We start from the raw sequence: 17,056 nt of genomic DNA, 5'->3' as shown, positions 1-17,056 counted from the left end.
TCATTATTGGTGTATAAAAATTCCACCAGTTTCTGGGTGTTAATTTTGTATACTGCTACCTTGCTGAATTCATTTATTAAATCTAGTAGTTTTTTGGTGGAGTCTTTAGGATTCTGTATGTATAATATCATGTCATCTGCAAATAATGACAGTTTTGTTTCCTCCTTTCCAATTTGGATGCCTTTTATGTTTTCTTCTTGTCTGATTGCTGTGGCTAGGACTTCCAGTACTAGGTTGAATAAGAGTGGTGAAAGTGTACACCCGTGTTGTTAGTCAAACTGTTTTTGTACTGAATTTGAAGACCTAAGTTCTACACCACCACCTCATTACAATATTCCATGTACATAAATATGGAGACTAACTTTTCTACACTATTACTGTTCAGAGCTTTTTCTGCATCCCTATTTAGGCTACAGTTCTCTTTCTATGTTTGCGTTTAGGAACTTTACTTGCCTGATTTGGCCAGGGAAATAAGCACTTATAATTAATTGGGTCTAAAGCATGTTTTTCTGAGCATGTGACATCATGGGGAGCAGACAGCCCTCAGAAGAAGCCAACCACTGACCTCAGAATTCCCGCCTCCAGAACTGTGAGACTGTCTCTGCTGTTTAAGCCATCAAGTCTTTGGCACTTATGGAAACCTTAGCAAACTAACCCAATGTTAATATTTATGTGTTTTTAAACATTAATTTTTAATGTAAAAAAGACTTTTTTAAAGCATCTTTTTCTGTCTACTGTAAAGGGTGAGGAATTTCAAAGTATCTAATTTGTCAGTAAGAATTTAAAAACAGAATTTCTCTCATGAACTCATTTATAAACTACAGCTAAATCTCCAGAACGTAAAGTCATTTCTATTCAAGTGCAGCTGAGAAAGGGCTATTAGAACATAAGAAAGATAGCAGAATCAAAGTTAAATTCTTACTTATTTTATAAAATATTTCCCTTTTCTAATAATTACATGTCAATGTTATATTCCCCCAAACAGGGAATTCTTTTGATTTCATTATCAATTCCAACCATTATAACTTAAGTAAAATGTATATCCATCACACACTGTTGGTTAGAGAGACTAAAGTATTTAGAATTAAGAATTTCCCCAGTCAAGGGCCTTCATAAATTCCTCTTCAGTGAAAGACAGCATCTTGGCAGCTTCAATATGCATCTGTGTTTTTTAAAAAAAAATCAATGTTGTCTAATTTAGTATTAAGAATAAACCACACAACAGGAAATGTGTAAAAGTGTGTATAATATGCTATGAAATTATAAGCTCTGTTTCAGGAATAACAGTAATTACATTCAAGGGTCAGCCTATAGAAGCCTATTTGTCCAATGGTATTGTACCAACCAACCGTTGAGAGACAATATTTTCATACCTAACCTTTGCAAAAAGGAAAAGAGGCAGAACCATGAATTCATATCTTCTCTCACTACCAGCTAACTCATGTAGAGAAGGAAACAATAGTGGTTTGGAATAAATTTTCACTCTTCAGGATTCCGAGAGGCAAACCAATCCTCTAAAATAATTTATTCTTGTTAAATGGTATGTTCTTTAGTTAGGGAGTACCCATACTGTATTTACCAGTCCCATTTTCCACATTACTAATTTACTTGCATGCAAATATCCACTTCCTTGAATGACACATTTATATAAATCTTACATATATTTAATATGTTTAGTACATTTTATGTAGATAAAATTTGGTGCCTAAGCATGTCAAGACAAACATACCTAAAGTAAAAATACTAATAAATATTTTAGTAGAGTGGCCAAATAATATCTATGGTGGTTTTTTTTTAGGGTAGACTCACCTTCTGTCTTTTTAAAACATCAATTAATTTTAATTGTTTCTTGAATCCTATCATTAATTCTCCTTTTTGTTTTTCTAGCTTCCTGTTTTCGGATTTTAATGCTTCAATTTTTTTGTGTTCTTCACTTACTATATCCTACAAAAGGAAAAAAGGAAAAAACTTATAAAAACTATCATCACATCAGTAATAAAAATTACTTTTTACTGAAATATAAAATTTTTGGTAGATAAAGTTTTCTTTGCATTACTAAATTACTGTAACTTTGATACCTTTTAATGATGTTCAAGTCTCTCACATTTTTAAAAAAGTTTTTGAAATAACTCTATTCTAATTCCAGTAATCAACTCTCCAGACAGTAGCAGCTATAAACTCTGGACACAATTTTAAAAGCATTTAATAAGCAGACAGTGGAGGGGATATGGAAGCATACTGATTGAGAGCACTTTCCAGTTCATGTGTCCACAGGGGATAGCCCTCAAGCCAAAACTAACAGTCTTATTGGTGAGGAGTCCTCAAAATCTGCCTGTATATTCCCTTCAAATCTTTGGCAGACACCTAAATACCATGTGCAGGGTGAGAGTCCTAGGAACCCATGAAAAGCAACAGCTATGGTGAAAGAGCTGAGTTAGAGAATTCAGCCACTGCCCATGATAAGGAAGAACGAGTTTGTAATCTTGGTAAAAATTAAATGGATGAGCTCTGAAGCAATGTGGACAATGTGGGAAAAGAATCAGTGAACTTTAAGACAGGTCAGAAGTTATTAAGTACTGGAAGATGTTATACAGTAAGTCCTCACTTAACATTGTAGATAGTTTCTCTGACATTAGGCAAAAAAGAGTAACGTGGTAAAATAGTAAATATTAGACTTAAAAAAACTTCTTTAAAAGATGATTGAGAGTGATGTCAACAGGATGGCAAAGTAGGAAGCTCCAGGCCCTTGTTCCCCCAAGGAACACCCATGGAAACACTGAATATACAATATACAGATTAATGTAGTATTGTGAGCACTCTAGAAGCCAATTCAGCAGCAGCAACCAAGCAAGAACCACATTCAAAATACTAGGAATGTTCTGTAAATGTCAATTAAATCCATCTAATCTAGGGAGTCATTTAGGGTCACTGCTTCCTTGTTGATTTTTTGTCTGGAAGACCTATCCAGTGAAATCAGTGGGGTGTTCAAGTCCCCTACTAGGACTGTCTTGCTGTCGATCTCTCCCTTAAAGTCCTCTAGAAGTGTTTTTTTTTAAAATAAATTTAGGTGCTCCTATACTGGGTATATATATGTTTATCAGGGTTATATCCTCTTTTTGGATCAGTCCCTTTAGTATTATGTAGTGACCTTTCTTGTCTCTCGTTATGGTCTTCATTTTAAAGTCTATTTTGTCCAATATGAGTATTGCTACCCCAGCTTTTTTTTTTCATTTCCATTTGCATGGAAAAACTTTTTCCATCCCTTCACTCTCATCTTGTGTGAGTCTTTTGTTTTGAGGTGGGTCTCTAGTAGACAGCCTATATTTCAGTCATGTTTTCTTATCCATTCAGCCACCCTATGTCTCTTTATTGGAGCATTTAATCCGTTTACATTTAAGGTTATTATTGATACTTACCTATTGCCATTTTAATTCTTTATGCCTATGTTTCTCTTTATTTCTACTTCTAATTATAGCAGTTCCTTTAACATTTCCTGCAATGCTGGTTTGGTGGTGATAAACTCCTTTAGCCTTTTTTTGTCTGGTTTAATGGATATTTACAGAACATTCCACCCCAAAGCTGCACCTCAGGTGCACATCAGTAGATGAGTGGATAAAAAAGCCGTGGGACATTTATACCATGGAATACTATGCAGCTATTAAAAAGGATCTCTTATCCTTTGGGACAGCATGGAGGGAACTGGAGAGTATTATGCTTAGTGAAATAAGCCAGTCAGAGAAAGACAAGTACCACATGCTCTCACTCATATGTGGAATGTAATGAACAAAATAGATCCAGAGACATAGAAGCATGGAACAGACTGAGGGATCTCAGAGGGAAGGTGGGGTTGGAGGAGGGGAGAGGAGAGGTTAATCAAAGAACTTATATGTCTATAAGCATAACCCATGGACACAGACATTATTATGGGGAAGGCCTGGGAGTGGGGTGGATGTGGGGTGGGGGAGGGGACATCTGTGTTATCTTTATTGTACAAATTTAAAAAAAATACTAGGAAATTTCATTGCATTTATGCTCACCCTCCTGGGCACAGTGAAAGAAGCCTCTCAATTCCCAGCTCCTCCCTTGGGATGGAAAGAAAAGAGTAGAACTTGATTGTGATGTTTTGACGTATGGGGCTGCCCTGAGGGACTGTTTTCTGTCTCACGTGATGGAATTGTGGCATAGTTTGAATATCAGGTTGGAGGCTGCTGAAAGCTGTGGTGGGCACTACTGGACATGAGGGCTGCAGGGTGTCTGCAGAACCATGGGTGCCTAGGGCCAAGAGACTATAGGCAGAGCAATAAAATACAACATCTAAGGCCCAAGATGCTTAGGAAATGAAGACATTTAAAAGAGAGCTTTAAGACAGAAAAAAAGGAATGGCAACAGAAGTTCTTCCTTATTAGTAATAACTTGAAATATAAATGGATTAAAGTTCCCCATATACTAGAATTGATTTAAAAAACAGGACCAACTATATGCTGTCTATAATTCACTTTCAATCTAAGGACATGCAGAGATTGAAAATGAAATGATAAAGATATTCAAAGCAACTAGTAACCAAATGAGAATATGTGTGGCTCTAATAGTATCAAACAAGACAGACTAAGTAAAACAGTTATGAGACAAAGGAGATTGTATAATGATAAAAGGGTTAATTCATTAGGGCGCTATAACAATTATAAATATATCTGCACATACATCAGAGCTCCTAAGTATATGAAGCAAACGTCAACAGAACTGGTAGGAGAAACAGCTCTGTAATAATAGACTTCAATACCCAACTTTCAATAATGTATAGAACAATCAGAGTAAGGGAACAGTAACTGAACACTATAAACCACCTAGACCTAATAGACATCTTCAGAACATTCTCCAATTATATTAGGCCACTAAACAAATCTTAGTAAATTTAAAAAAATTGAAATTATACAGAGTATCTTTCCTGTTCATACTATAATGAAATAGAATCAATAGCAGAAGGAAAACTAATATTCACAAATATGTGGAATTAAACAACATACTCTTAAACCAATGGGTCAAAGAAACCAAGGGAATTTACAAAATATCTTCAGGAAAATTATAATGAAAATACAACATACCAAAACTTATAGGATACAGTGAAAAAGTTCTAGGGAGGGAAATTTATAGCTGTAAATGCTTACAGTAAAAAGGAAGAAAGATCTTATATAACTAGAAAAAACTAAACCCAAAGTTAGTTGAACACAGGAAATAATAAACATTAGAGCAGAGTTAATGAATACATAATAGAAAAACTGTGTAGAAAAATCAATGATATCAAGAATTGGTTCTTTGAGAAAAATCAACAAAACTGACAAACCTTTACCTAGACTAAGACAAAAGAGAAGGCTCAAATAACTAATATCAGAAATACAAGAAGGGCATTACAGCTGATACCCCAGAAATACAAAGGACTGTAAGAGAATGCTATGAACACCAACAGGATTGCTTTGTCTCCTTGGTATCTTTTGTAATTCCTTATAAATTTTAGGATTGTTTTTCCTACATCTGTAAAAAATGCCATTGGAATCTTGATAGAGATTTGCATTGAATCGATAGATGGCTTTGGTAGTATGGACATTTTAACAATATTAATTCTTCCCATGCATACATGGTCAACTAATATTTGAGAAGGGAGCCAAGAATACACAATGGGAAAAGAGTCCCTTCAATAAATGGTACTAGAAAAATTGGATATTCACATGTAAAAGAATGAAACTAGGCTCCTATCTTATACACCCACAAACATGAACTCAAAATGGATTAAAGACTTAAATCTAAGACCAAAACCCATGAAACGCCTAGAAGAAAACTTGATAGTAAATAGTAATATATACACAAAACGTCATCCCACTTTGTTTAAATCGATCATCCATAATGCAGTCCTGGGGTGGGAAGTTTGTCTTGAACACATCGAAGTTGTTTACATAAAGTTGATGGTTTTATACTGAGTTGTTCACATATGGAGTTACTACTTGAATTTGCAAAATGTCTGGCTAGAATTAGGAGACTCATCTGTCGTCATGGAAACAAGTTTTACTTTCTACTTCTCTAATGTGTGTGCTAAAATAGAGATCAAATCTACAATCAGAATTAGCAAATCCTGACATAATTGGTTATTCCACTTCATTTTCTTCAGACTCCCTTTAGAATGTACCAAATTAAAAATAATACTGTAATAACATGCTAATGACTGGCAAGTTCGTAAAGACTTCCTAACTTGTTCACTTAATGACTTCTATTACTAAATCTCCATCATCATGCCATCATTGATGGCTCTTAAATATGAACATAGTAATACCATACAGTATAAACTATCTCAGAAGATATCTTAAAATGCTACAGCCACTGCAACGTATTTGTCACTGTTAAACTTGTTGGAGAGCTTATCAAGATCAGTTTTGTTCAATGTCCTGTTGTGCTAATTTAATCCAAAATGTACTGTTTTACGTAACAAGGGTGGCTCCTAATTTCATCATCCAAGTCATTGTTAAATTATTAAATATGGTGCTAAGGGGGAAATTCCAATGGAGCATCACTTTCAGCTTGACACAGAACCTAAAACTAATAGCCAATATTTATAATGTATAAAATGTTTTCACACACATCGATATTTGAACAGATATTTTAGGAATTGGTAATTCTGTCAGTCATTTGCTAGATACTAGGAATACTACAGTGATTCTCACAATGGTTATCAAAATGTTATCTCAGAACCAGTGGCATCAGCCATCATCTGGAAGCTTGTTAAAACTGCCCTCTCAGGCCTTACCCCAGACCTACTGAAGCAGAAACTCTGGGGGTGGGGCCCTGCAATCTATATTTAACAAGCCCTCCAGGTGAACCAATGACCTGTAAAATAACCTCTTGTATTATATATTAGAAAATTGAGGCCAAAAAGGATAAAACAAACAAGATTTTTTAAAAAAGACTTCATTTATCCCAAGATTAGAAAAGTGTCTGGCATATAATATGGGCACAAAATAAAGATACGTTGGATGAAAAAACTGAATGAATCCTTCAAAGAGTTGCACTATCACCCAATTATAGCAACTGCCCAAGCAATATAATCCTACCTACTGAAAATGTACATACTGATACTGAATGTATTTCTTCTGAAAAGAGAAATTTTTACCATTACAACAAGAATTATAATTTAAAAACTATTTAGTTTTGACTCTTGCATAAAAGAAGTTACCAAAGGTGATCACTATCAAAACCATTCAATTTTTCCATACCTTGTTATTTTGCCTTAATTTACTTAGCTCTAATTTATACTTTTCTGCTTCTTCTAGAGCTCTATTCAAGCGAACCTCTGTAGCACTCTGGGTAGTTGCAGCTTGTTTTTGTAGTCGTCTTTTATTTTCTAATTCCTGTACAGTAAAAGAAATATACATTTATAAATACATCGTAAGTTCCCACTATTGGTTTGCAACATTTTCCATTTCCATATTCCTTGCTTTCTCTGAAATTTTACACACACACACCACCACCACCACCACGAGGCTGAACACTGAGTGATATAGGTCTCAGAGAATTCTTACCCTGAGTTGGCATTAGAAAAATATATCTTTAAAGATATAGTTGCAAATTAAGCTTTCAAATTACTTTTGTTTTGAATTTTCTGCCTCTATTATTGACCCCAATATACAATATACATGCTCTTTATATTTATTTTTATAAGCAACTCTTTATAGTCACTCCTTTGGGAACCACCCAAAACACCAATGTAAGACACAGACTCATAAAATACTGTGTTTGTGTAAACCTGACAAAATATATCATTTAAAAAAATATTTTTTAAATACAAAGCATTCATCATTAGCTTTACAAGGAAGTCCCATTTCTGAGCAAAAAACAACAGCTCTTCTGAGTTATTTTCCATGAATTGGAGTGGGTTTAGACCTGCATTTCTGCAAATATTCTAAGAGATGCTGTTGCAGAGAATCTATAGGTCACACTTGAAGAAATATGAACAGAGGATAAACTCCCAAACTCCACCATAATCTGGCACCATCATCTCATCTCCTGCCACAGATGTTACCTTTGGCTCTATCAGCAGTACTTGGATCTCTCCCAAACCACCATATTTCTTGCCTCTGAGCGTTTGCTCATGCTCTTCCTCCTGCCCTGATCCCTTCCTACTCCTCATTTTTACCTGGCTGGTACTCATCCTTTAAGACAGCTAGGGCCATATACTACGGTTTTACCTCCTCCCAGAAGCCTTTCCTCACTATGTTCCTCACTATCCTCCCAGGTTAGATTAGGTAGCCTTTCTTCAGAGCTTCTATAGCATCTTGATGTAAATATATCATAGTACCTTTGTGTGAAACAATCTATCCATTTTGTTTGTTCCCCCTGCTATAGTGTAAGCTCCTTCAGGCTAGGAACTACCTTTATTTCTATATTCCCAGCACTTTAGTGCCAAAAGGCACTAATGACATGTTTACTGAATGGAATTTATTTTGTAATACTTAATCTTCTTTGCATCACTTACAATGCCTAGTACAGAGCCTTTTACAAAGAACATAATAAATATGGAATTGAAGTTATGCAGTTAAAAATGCAGTTGTCTGTTTTCTTCTTTTGTAAGTTTTTCTCCTGGCTGTATCAGTATGCTTTATTTGAAAACTGATCTCCCTGGCTCTGAGTAATTAAAGGGAAAACAAAACAAAACACATGCTGCTCTTTATGTAGGTTTCTAAACAAATCAAACTGTGTATGGATACCATCTGCTATCACCAGCCTTCTTCACAGCTTTCTGGGTAGTAGCTTACACTAAAAGCAAGTCTCATTTATCTCACTGTTCACACGGAAAAGACAGAGATTCTCATTAACTACAATGTTCACAATTCTTGGTGACTATAACCTACTTCACAGAAAAATGAAAACCATCCTTCATCACATGATGTCCTCCCTATCCCTGAATCAATAATGCCCACCCCCTTTCTTAGGAGAAGTTAAAAAGAAAAAGGATAGAAGAATAGTAAAGTAGGAAATTAGGTTTTCCCAAATAAGTAAATCCACTACAGAAAGGAAAATACTTATCAAAAACTTGAGAACATTTCTGTTTTCAATCATACACAAGTACTTTTTACAAAATGCAGACAGGATACCAGTACTGTTATGAGAGAGCTCGCATCCTGAAAATACTCAATGAAGTAAATCTATTGTTACAAAAATTTAGTTTTCATATTGCTAGAAAAAAATTTTAAGAAAACCTTAAGCCCTGAGTTTTGTATTAGTTTTAAAAGAAAAAGCTGTATAGCTTAAAGAAAATCAAGTCTAACTTTAAAACTCAAATACTATGAGATACAGGAAGAAATAATTTGTCATTCTCTCAATTTTTAAAGCATAATGCACTAGAAGAGGACAAGAAGAAAAAACGGTATGTATCAGGAGCACAAGACAAAATGTTGTAAATATGAGTAACACAGATTGCCACAGAATTCAGAAGAGGAACAATCAGATGTGGACAAATAAGTAATCAGATAAGGTTCTAGAAACAAGTGGCTAAGGAACAAAACGCAATAAACTTGGCATCTGAAAACCTGCCAGCTATGGTAGACTCAGTTTCTACATCTGAAATTGGGAGTAATAATATATTTACTTACTCAACACATTTATCAAGCACTGACTATGTCCTAAGTACTATTCTACACAACAGGCACATGATAATTAACCAAAGTTCCTCCTCTTATAAAACTTGAATTCTAAAGGAAGAGACAGATGATAAGTACATACATACACACACACATATGTAATATCTGGGATAAGGGCTATGAAGAAAAATAACGGGGAATGGGAAAGAGCAGTGAAGAAGGGGCATAATTATTAAAGATAAAGTGGTTAGGGTAAGGCTTCCAAATGAAGGAAAGATTCATGTAAAGATCTGGTGGAAAGAATTACAGACTGGAGGAGCAATGAAGACAAAGACAGAGGCAGAAATTCATTTAGTACATTAAAAGATCACCTAGTCAGGGGTGGAGAACCTTTTTTCTGCCAAGGGCCATTTGGATATTTATAACAACATTCATGGGCCATACAAAATTATCAACTTAAAAGTTAGCCTGCTATATTTGGTCAAACATTTAACTCACCACTAATGTGATGGCTAGAACTGCTTCTCTTTGGCGAGGACTTGGCAGGGCCAGACCAAATGATTTCGCAGATCTAGGTGGTTAGTGTGGCTTCAGCTGAGTGACATAGGCACAGTGTTGGATTTTGAGAAAGTAGAAACAGGCAGGGGGAGCTTAGGTGGACCTTGTAATCCCTTCCTAGGAGCTTGGATTTCATTCTGAATGATATGGGAAGCTTTTGGAGGGTTCTGAGTGTGTGTGAGCGTGCATGCGTGCGCGTGGGGCATGTATGTATGCGTGTCATGACTTAAGTTTGTTAAGGATTACTATACTACTGTGGTATTGCTACTGAGTGTAGGAATACCAATCTAGAGGTCACTGCAATGGTATAAATGAAAGTAGCTTAGCCTAGAGTAGAAGTAATGAGTTTTTGAGAAGTGGTTAATTCTACATATTTAGAAGACAGAATTGGCAGGACTTGATGGATTAGATATAGGTGCAAGGAAAGAGAAGGATCAAGATGAAATGTAGAGAGTCCCAGACAAGATAAACCCAAAAGAGGCCCATACCAACACATAATTAAAATGCCAAAGGTTAAAGACAAAGAGAGAATCTTAAAAGTACCAAGAGGAAGGCAGTTAATGATGCACAAGGTAGCTCCCATAAGACTGTCAGAAGATTTCTCAACAAAAACTTTGCAAGCCAGAAGGGATTATCAAGAAATATTCAAAGTGATGAAAAGCAAGGACCTACAACCAAGATTACTATACCTAGCAAGACTATCATTTAGAATAAAAAGAGACATAAAAGACTTTCCCATACAAGAAAAAATTAAAGTAGTTCATCACTACTAAACAAGTATTTTTTTTAATATTTTTTATTAACTTTAGAGAGACAGGAAGTGAGAGGGGGAGAGAGATAGAAATATCAATGAGAGGGAAACATCAACATTGATCAGTTCCTTCCTGCACAACCCCTGCTGGGGATCAAGCCCACAACCCGGGGAAATGCCCTGACCAGGAGTTGAACTGGCAACCTCCTGGTACATAATGGGTCAATGCTCAACCACTGAACCATGTTGTACACATAATAACTAAACTAGTATTATAAGAAATGTTAAAGGGGCTTATTCAAGAAGAAAAGATCAAAAACATGAATATTAAAATATAGGAAAGAAAAGAACTCTCACTGACAAAGTCAAACACATAATAAAAGTAGTGGACCAATTAACTATAAAAGCTAGTACAAAGGTTAAAAAACAAAAGAAGGAAATTATGCATAATTACCAAAAGTAGTAAAAAATGACAAAAACAAACGTAGAGGGGGTGAGTAAAAATTGAAGTGACATCAGAATGTGTTCAAACTTAATGGACCAACAACTTGAAACACACTGCTATCAACATAGCTTGGTATACAGGAAGCAGATGGTAACCACAAACCAAAAATCTACAAGAGATATACAAGAAATGAAAGGAATCTAAACATAACACTACAGAAAGTCATCAACATACAAGAAACAAGAACAAGAGAATAAGAAAGGAACAAGAGAATAAGAAAGGAACAGAGAAGAAATACAAACACAAAAGAAAACATAATATAGTAATAACTACATACCTACCAATAATCACTTTAAATGTAAATGACCTAAATGCTCCAATCAAAATACACATGGTGGCTGAATGGATTAAAAGAAAGCAACAACACAAGACCCATACATATGCTGCCTACAAGAGATCCACTTCAGATAAAAAGAAACACACAGACTGAAAGTAAAGGAATGGAAAATGATAGTTCATGCAAATGGAAACCAAAAAAAGCTAGGGTACCAATACAAATATCAGACAAAATAGACTTTAAAATAAAGGCTGTAATGAGACAAAAAAAGGGCATTTCATAATGATGAAGGGATCAATACAACCAGAGGATATAACTCATATAGAAGCACCTAAATATATATAGTAAATAATGATGGGCATAAAGGCAGAGATGAGTTGTATTATAGTCATAGTAGAGGACTTGAACACACCAACGACATCAATGGATCTATCATCCAGACAGAAAATCAACAAGGAAACAGTGGCCTTAAATGACACATAGAGCAGGTGGGCTTAATAGGTATTTTTTAGGACATTTCACCCAAAAGCAGCAGAATATGTATTTTTCTCAAGTACACTTAGAACATTTTCCAGAATAGACCAAATGTTAGGATACAAAACAAGTCTCAATAAATTTTAGAAAATTCAAATCATATCAAGATCTGATAACATGGTATAAAACTAGAACTCAATTACAGGAAAAAACTCAAAAACATCTGGAGGCCAAATAGCATGCTACTAAGTAACGAATGGGTTAATAAGGAGAGCAAATGAAAACGAAAACACCATGACCCAAATCTATGGGACACAAAAAAGTAGTTCTAAGAGGAAAATTCATAGCAATACAGGCCTACTTCAAAAAATAAGAAAAATATCAAACAATCTAACTTCACAACTAAAGGAACTAGAAAAAACAACAACAAAGCCCAAAGTGAGTAGAAGGAAAAAAATAATAAAGATCAGAGAGGAAATAAATAAGAGAGAGTCTAAAAAAGCAACAGAAAAGACCAATGAAACTATGAGCTGTTTTTTGAAAACATAAGAATTCAGTCAGACTCATCAAGAAAAAGGACCCAAAATACATAAAATCAGACATGAAAGAGAAGTGACAAATGACACCACAGAAATACAAAAGATTACAAAAAAATAATATGCCAAGGAATTGGACAACCTGGAAGAAACAGATAAATCCCTAGAAACGTAATCTTCTAAGGTTAAATCAGGAAGAAACAGAACTGAAACTGATAACTACTAACAAAATTCAACCAGTAATCAAAAAACCTCAAACAAAAGCCCTGGGCCAGATGGCTTCACAGATGAATTTTTACCAAACATTCAAATTGTGTTCCACAGTGATTGTACCATATTTTATTCCCACTAGCAATATATGAGTTCCAATTATTCTGTAGCCTCAACACTTGATATTGTCAGTCTTTTAAATTTTAGCCATTCTAGAAGGCAGAAGTAGTATCTTACAACAGTTTCATTTGTATTTTCTTTGTAACTATTGAACTTGAGCATCTTTTCATGTATTTTTTTTGCCATTTGTATATCTTTTGTGATGTGTCAGTTCAAACCCCTTATTTTTGTTTTTTCTAATACAGGCATTTAAAGCTGCTTAACTGCATCCCACAAATTTCAATAGTCCTTTTATTTTCATTAAGTTCAAAATATTTTCTTTCTGATTTTTCTGGATTATTGGAAGTGTATGGTTTAATTTCTAAATAATTATGGATTTTTCATCTTTCTGTCAATTGATTTCTAATTTAATTATGTGTTGTGAGAACCCACTCTGTATGATTTCATTCTTCTAAAATATGTTTTATTTTTATGGACCAGCATTTGGCCACTCTTGGCAACTGCTTCATGTGTACTTGAAAAGAATATACTATACTGTGTTGAGTGTTCTATAAATATGAATGAGGTGAAATTTGGTGATAGTGTTGTTCAAGAATTCTATATCCTTATTGATTTTCTAGTTGTAATATCAATTATTGAGACATGGGTGCTACTGCTGAATTCTCTGGCTAGAATTGTGGATTTGTGTTTCACCTTTATTTTATCAGTTTGGCTTCATTTATTTCCAGTCTGTTTTGTTGTTCATACATTTAGGATTATAATAGTGTGTTTATTTTATTTCTCAATTACAGTTGGCATTCACTATTATTTTATATTAGTTCAGGTATACAGCATAGTGGTTAGACAATTATGTATTTTACAAAATGCTCACCCCAATATTTCAAGTACCCACCTGGCACCACACATAGTATTGACTACACTCCTTTTTAACAAATATATATTTTTTTGACTACAATAATATTGACTATACTCCTTTTTAAAATATATATATTATTGATTTCAGAGAGAGAGGAAGGGAGAGGAAGAGAGAGACAGAAACATCAATGATGAGTCATTGACTGGGTGCCTCCTGCATGCCCCCTGCTGGGGGATCAAGCCTAAAACCTGGGTATGTGCCCTGATGGGGAATCAAACCTCAATCTCCTGGATCATAGGTCATTGCTCAACGGCTGAGCCAAGCCAGTTGGGCTACATTCCCTTTTTCACCCAGCCCCCCCAACCTTTCTCCAATCAGCAACCATCAGTTTGTTCTCTCCATCTATGAGTCTGTTTTGTTCATTCATTTTTAGTTCTTTAGATTTCACTTAGCATAATAGGTCCATCCGCGTTGTCACAGATGGTAAGATTTCATTCTTTTTTTATGGCCGAGTAATATTTCATTACACGTATGTACTACATCTTCTTTATACACTTATCTGTTGATGGACACTTGGTTTGCTTCCATATCGTGGCTATTGTAAATAACTCTGCAATGAAAATAGGGGTACATGTATCTTTTCTAATTAGTGTTTTTGGTTTCTTCAGATATGTAGGAGTGGAATTGCTCGATCGTAAGGTAGTTCTGTTTTTAATTTTTTGAGGAACCTCCATGCTGCTTTCTATAGTTGCTGCAACAATCTGCATTCTCACCAACAGTGCACTTTTTATCCACATCTTTGCCAACACTTGTTTTTGCTGATTCTGTTGATAGACATTCTCACAGGTGTGAGGTGATATCTCACTGTGGTTTTAATTTGCGTTTCTCTGATGATTAGTGATGCTGAGCATCTTTTCATGTCTATTGGCCATCTATATGTCCTCCTTGGAGAAGTGCTTATTCAGGTCCTCAGCCCATATTTTAATAGTACTGTTTGTTTGTTTTCGTGTTGAGTTATCTGAGTTAATATACATAATTGTTTAAATAGTTAGCTTTTGCAGGTTTATAGAAGGAGCTTCACCAAACTCAAGCTGTTTTTCATTTCTGTGAACTGTACATTGACATCTTTTTCTAGAAATATATAAAATAAATGGAATTAACAAAGAAAGATTCAATCTTGAGTTCCATATAACCTAGGAGAGTTATTATGCTTCTCTGGCTCCTAGGTAGATAAGGATTCAAGCTGGGATGTTTAGAGCAAATGAAAGTTTTGCAAAAATCTTCAGATAGTCGTGGCCAGCGTGGCTCAGTGGTTAGAGCGTCAGCCCGTGCACCTAAGAGTCATGGGTTCAGTTCTGATCAGGGGCACGTACCTGGGTTGCAGGTTCGATCCCCAGCCCCAGTTGGGGCACGTGCAGGAGGCAACTAATTCATGTGTCTCTCTCACATGGATCTTTCTCTCTCTCTCTCCCCCTCCCCCATTCCTTTCCACCCTCTGTAAAGCAATGGAAAAAATATCCTCCGGTGAGGGTGAACAACAATAAAAAAATCTTCAGATAGCCAATGTATCATAATGACTTAGTACAGTCACTGTGCACCAAAAGTTTCACATATTTAACTCTAAACAGCAATGAGATTTTGGAATAGCTGTGTGTTTAAGTCCATTTAATTTGGTGGGAGTGGGCAGTTGGAAAAAAATCTACATGATTTGAAGAAAAAACAGAGACTTTGGAGTCAAACACTGTTTGAATCCTGCTCTGCTACTCCTATATGACCTTGGGCAATCTCCTTAACTTCTCAGACTCAGTTTCCTTTTTATAACATGTGTTTTGCCTGGCACATAGCACTCAAAAAATGTTAGATACTTTTCTGCCCATACAAAGGTAGAGTTATAACCAATGTAGTCCTTTGGGAATATTAATCTATTGCTACAGTACAGGATACAATGGATAAGAAAAAGAGAAAGGACATAAAATAAGCAGTAAGGAGGATCAGAAATAAGCTAATAGTAGCCTGAACCAAGTAGTGAATGGCAATGGGAATTGGAAAGAGATGAATGAAAAACATGAGGAAGAAAGAATGCACAGGATTAAGTATGAGGGCGAAGAACAAGAAAAGAATTAAAGACATAAACAAGATTTCAAGATTATGTGAGACTAGAGCAGTGATACAACCAGAGCTTGGTTGTGTAACAACAAATGATAAAGTATCAATACGAATTAAAACAGTTGTTTCCCAGATACAACAGCATTTTTTCCTTAGACCACTTGTGCAGATTTCTTAGACCAATAGAAATATAATATGAACCATAAATTTAATTTTAAATTTTCTAGTAGCCACTTTAATAAGTAAATTTAAAATATATATATATCTTTATTGATTTCAGAGAGAGGAAAGGAGAGGGAGAGAGAGAGAGAGAAACATCAATGATGAGAGAGTCATTGATCGGCTGCCCCCTGCACGCCCCCTTCTGGGGATCAAGCCTGCAACTGGGGCATGTGCCCTGACCAGGAATCGAGCCCTGATCGCCTGGATCCTGGGTTGATGCTCAACCACTGAGCCACGCCCGGCTGGGCAGTAAAATTAATTTTAATACTATATTTCATTTATCCCAATATATCCAAAATATTATTTCAACATGTAACCAATAGAAAAAATACTGAGATTTTATATTCTTTATTCTCTTTTATGTTTAGTCTTCAAAATCTGATGTTTATTTTAAACTTACAACATGTCACAATTTGGACTACTCACATATAGTGAATGGCTACCATATTGGACAGCACAGGCTTAGAGTATTAGATACTATAATCAATTTTTATTTCCAGATGAGTAGGTAAACAAAATTTGGTAATGTTACACTACTCAGCAATAAAAATGAACATACTACTGCAACATGGATGAATCTAAAATGCTTTATGCTAAGTGAAAAAAATAGATTCAAAAGGCTACTATGTAATTCTATTCTATATGACATTATGGAAAGAGCCAAAAAATAAGAACCAAAAACAGGTGAGTGGGTGCTTGAGGCTGGGAGAAAAGGAAGGACTTGACTATGTTCGCAAGGGAATTTTGTGGGATGATGGACCCCATTTTATATCTCATAATTATGGTGATGGTTACATGACTCTGCATTTGTCAAAACT

At 35.2% G+C, this 17,056-nt stretch overlaps 1 protein-coding gene across 2 annotated transcripts in view; it reads right to left on the bottom strand.

Moving 5' to 3' along the window:
• Window positions 1-37: 37 nt before the first annotated feature.
• TEX9 (testis expressed 9) overlaps window positions 38-17,056 on the bottom strand; it is a 43,078-nt gene continuing 26,059 nt past the window's right edge. For both annotated transcript variants that reach the window (XM_081117746.1, XM_081117745.1), the window contains 3 exons: window positions 7,260-7,394; window positions 1,810-1,944; window positions 38-1,162 (listed from right to left, as the gene is read on the bottom strand). In XM_081117746.1, coding sequence (XP_080973872.1) covers window positions 1,085-1,162; window positions 1,810-1,944; window positions 7,260-7,394 — 348 coding nt within the window. In that variant the 3' untranslated portion in view covers window positions 38-1,084. The remainder of the gene's footprint in view (window positions 1,163-1,809; window positions 1,945-7,259; window positions 7,395-17,056) is intronic.

This window comes from Miniopterus schreibersii (assembly GCF_964146895.1).
Source record: "Miniopterus schreibersii genome assembly, chromosome: 1".
NCBI classification, from domain to species: domain Eukaryota; kingdom Metazoa; phylum Chordata; class Mammalia; order Chiroptera; family Miniopteridae; genus Miniopterus; species Miniopterus schreibersii.
Note: the sequence above shows the minus strand (reverse complement) of the source record. Positions and strands in the feature narration are given on the sequence as shown.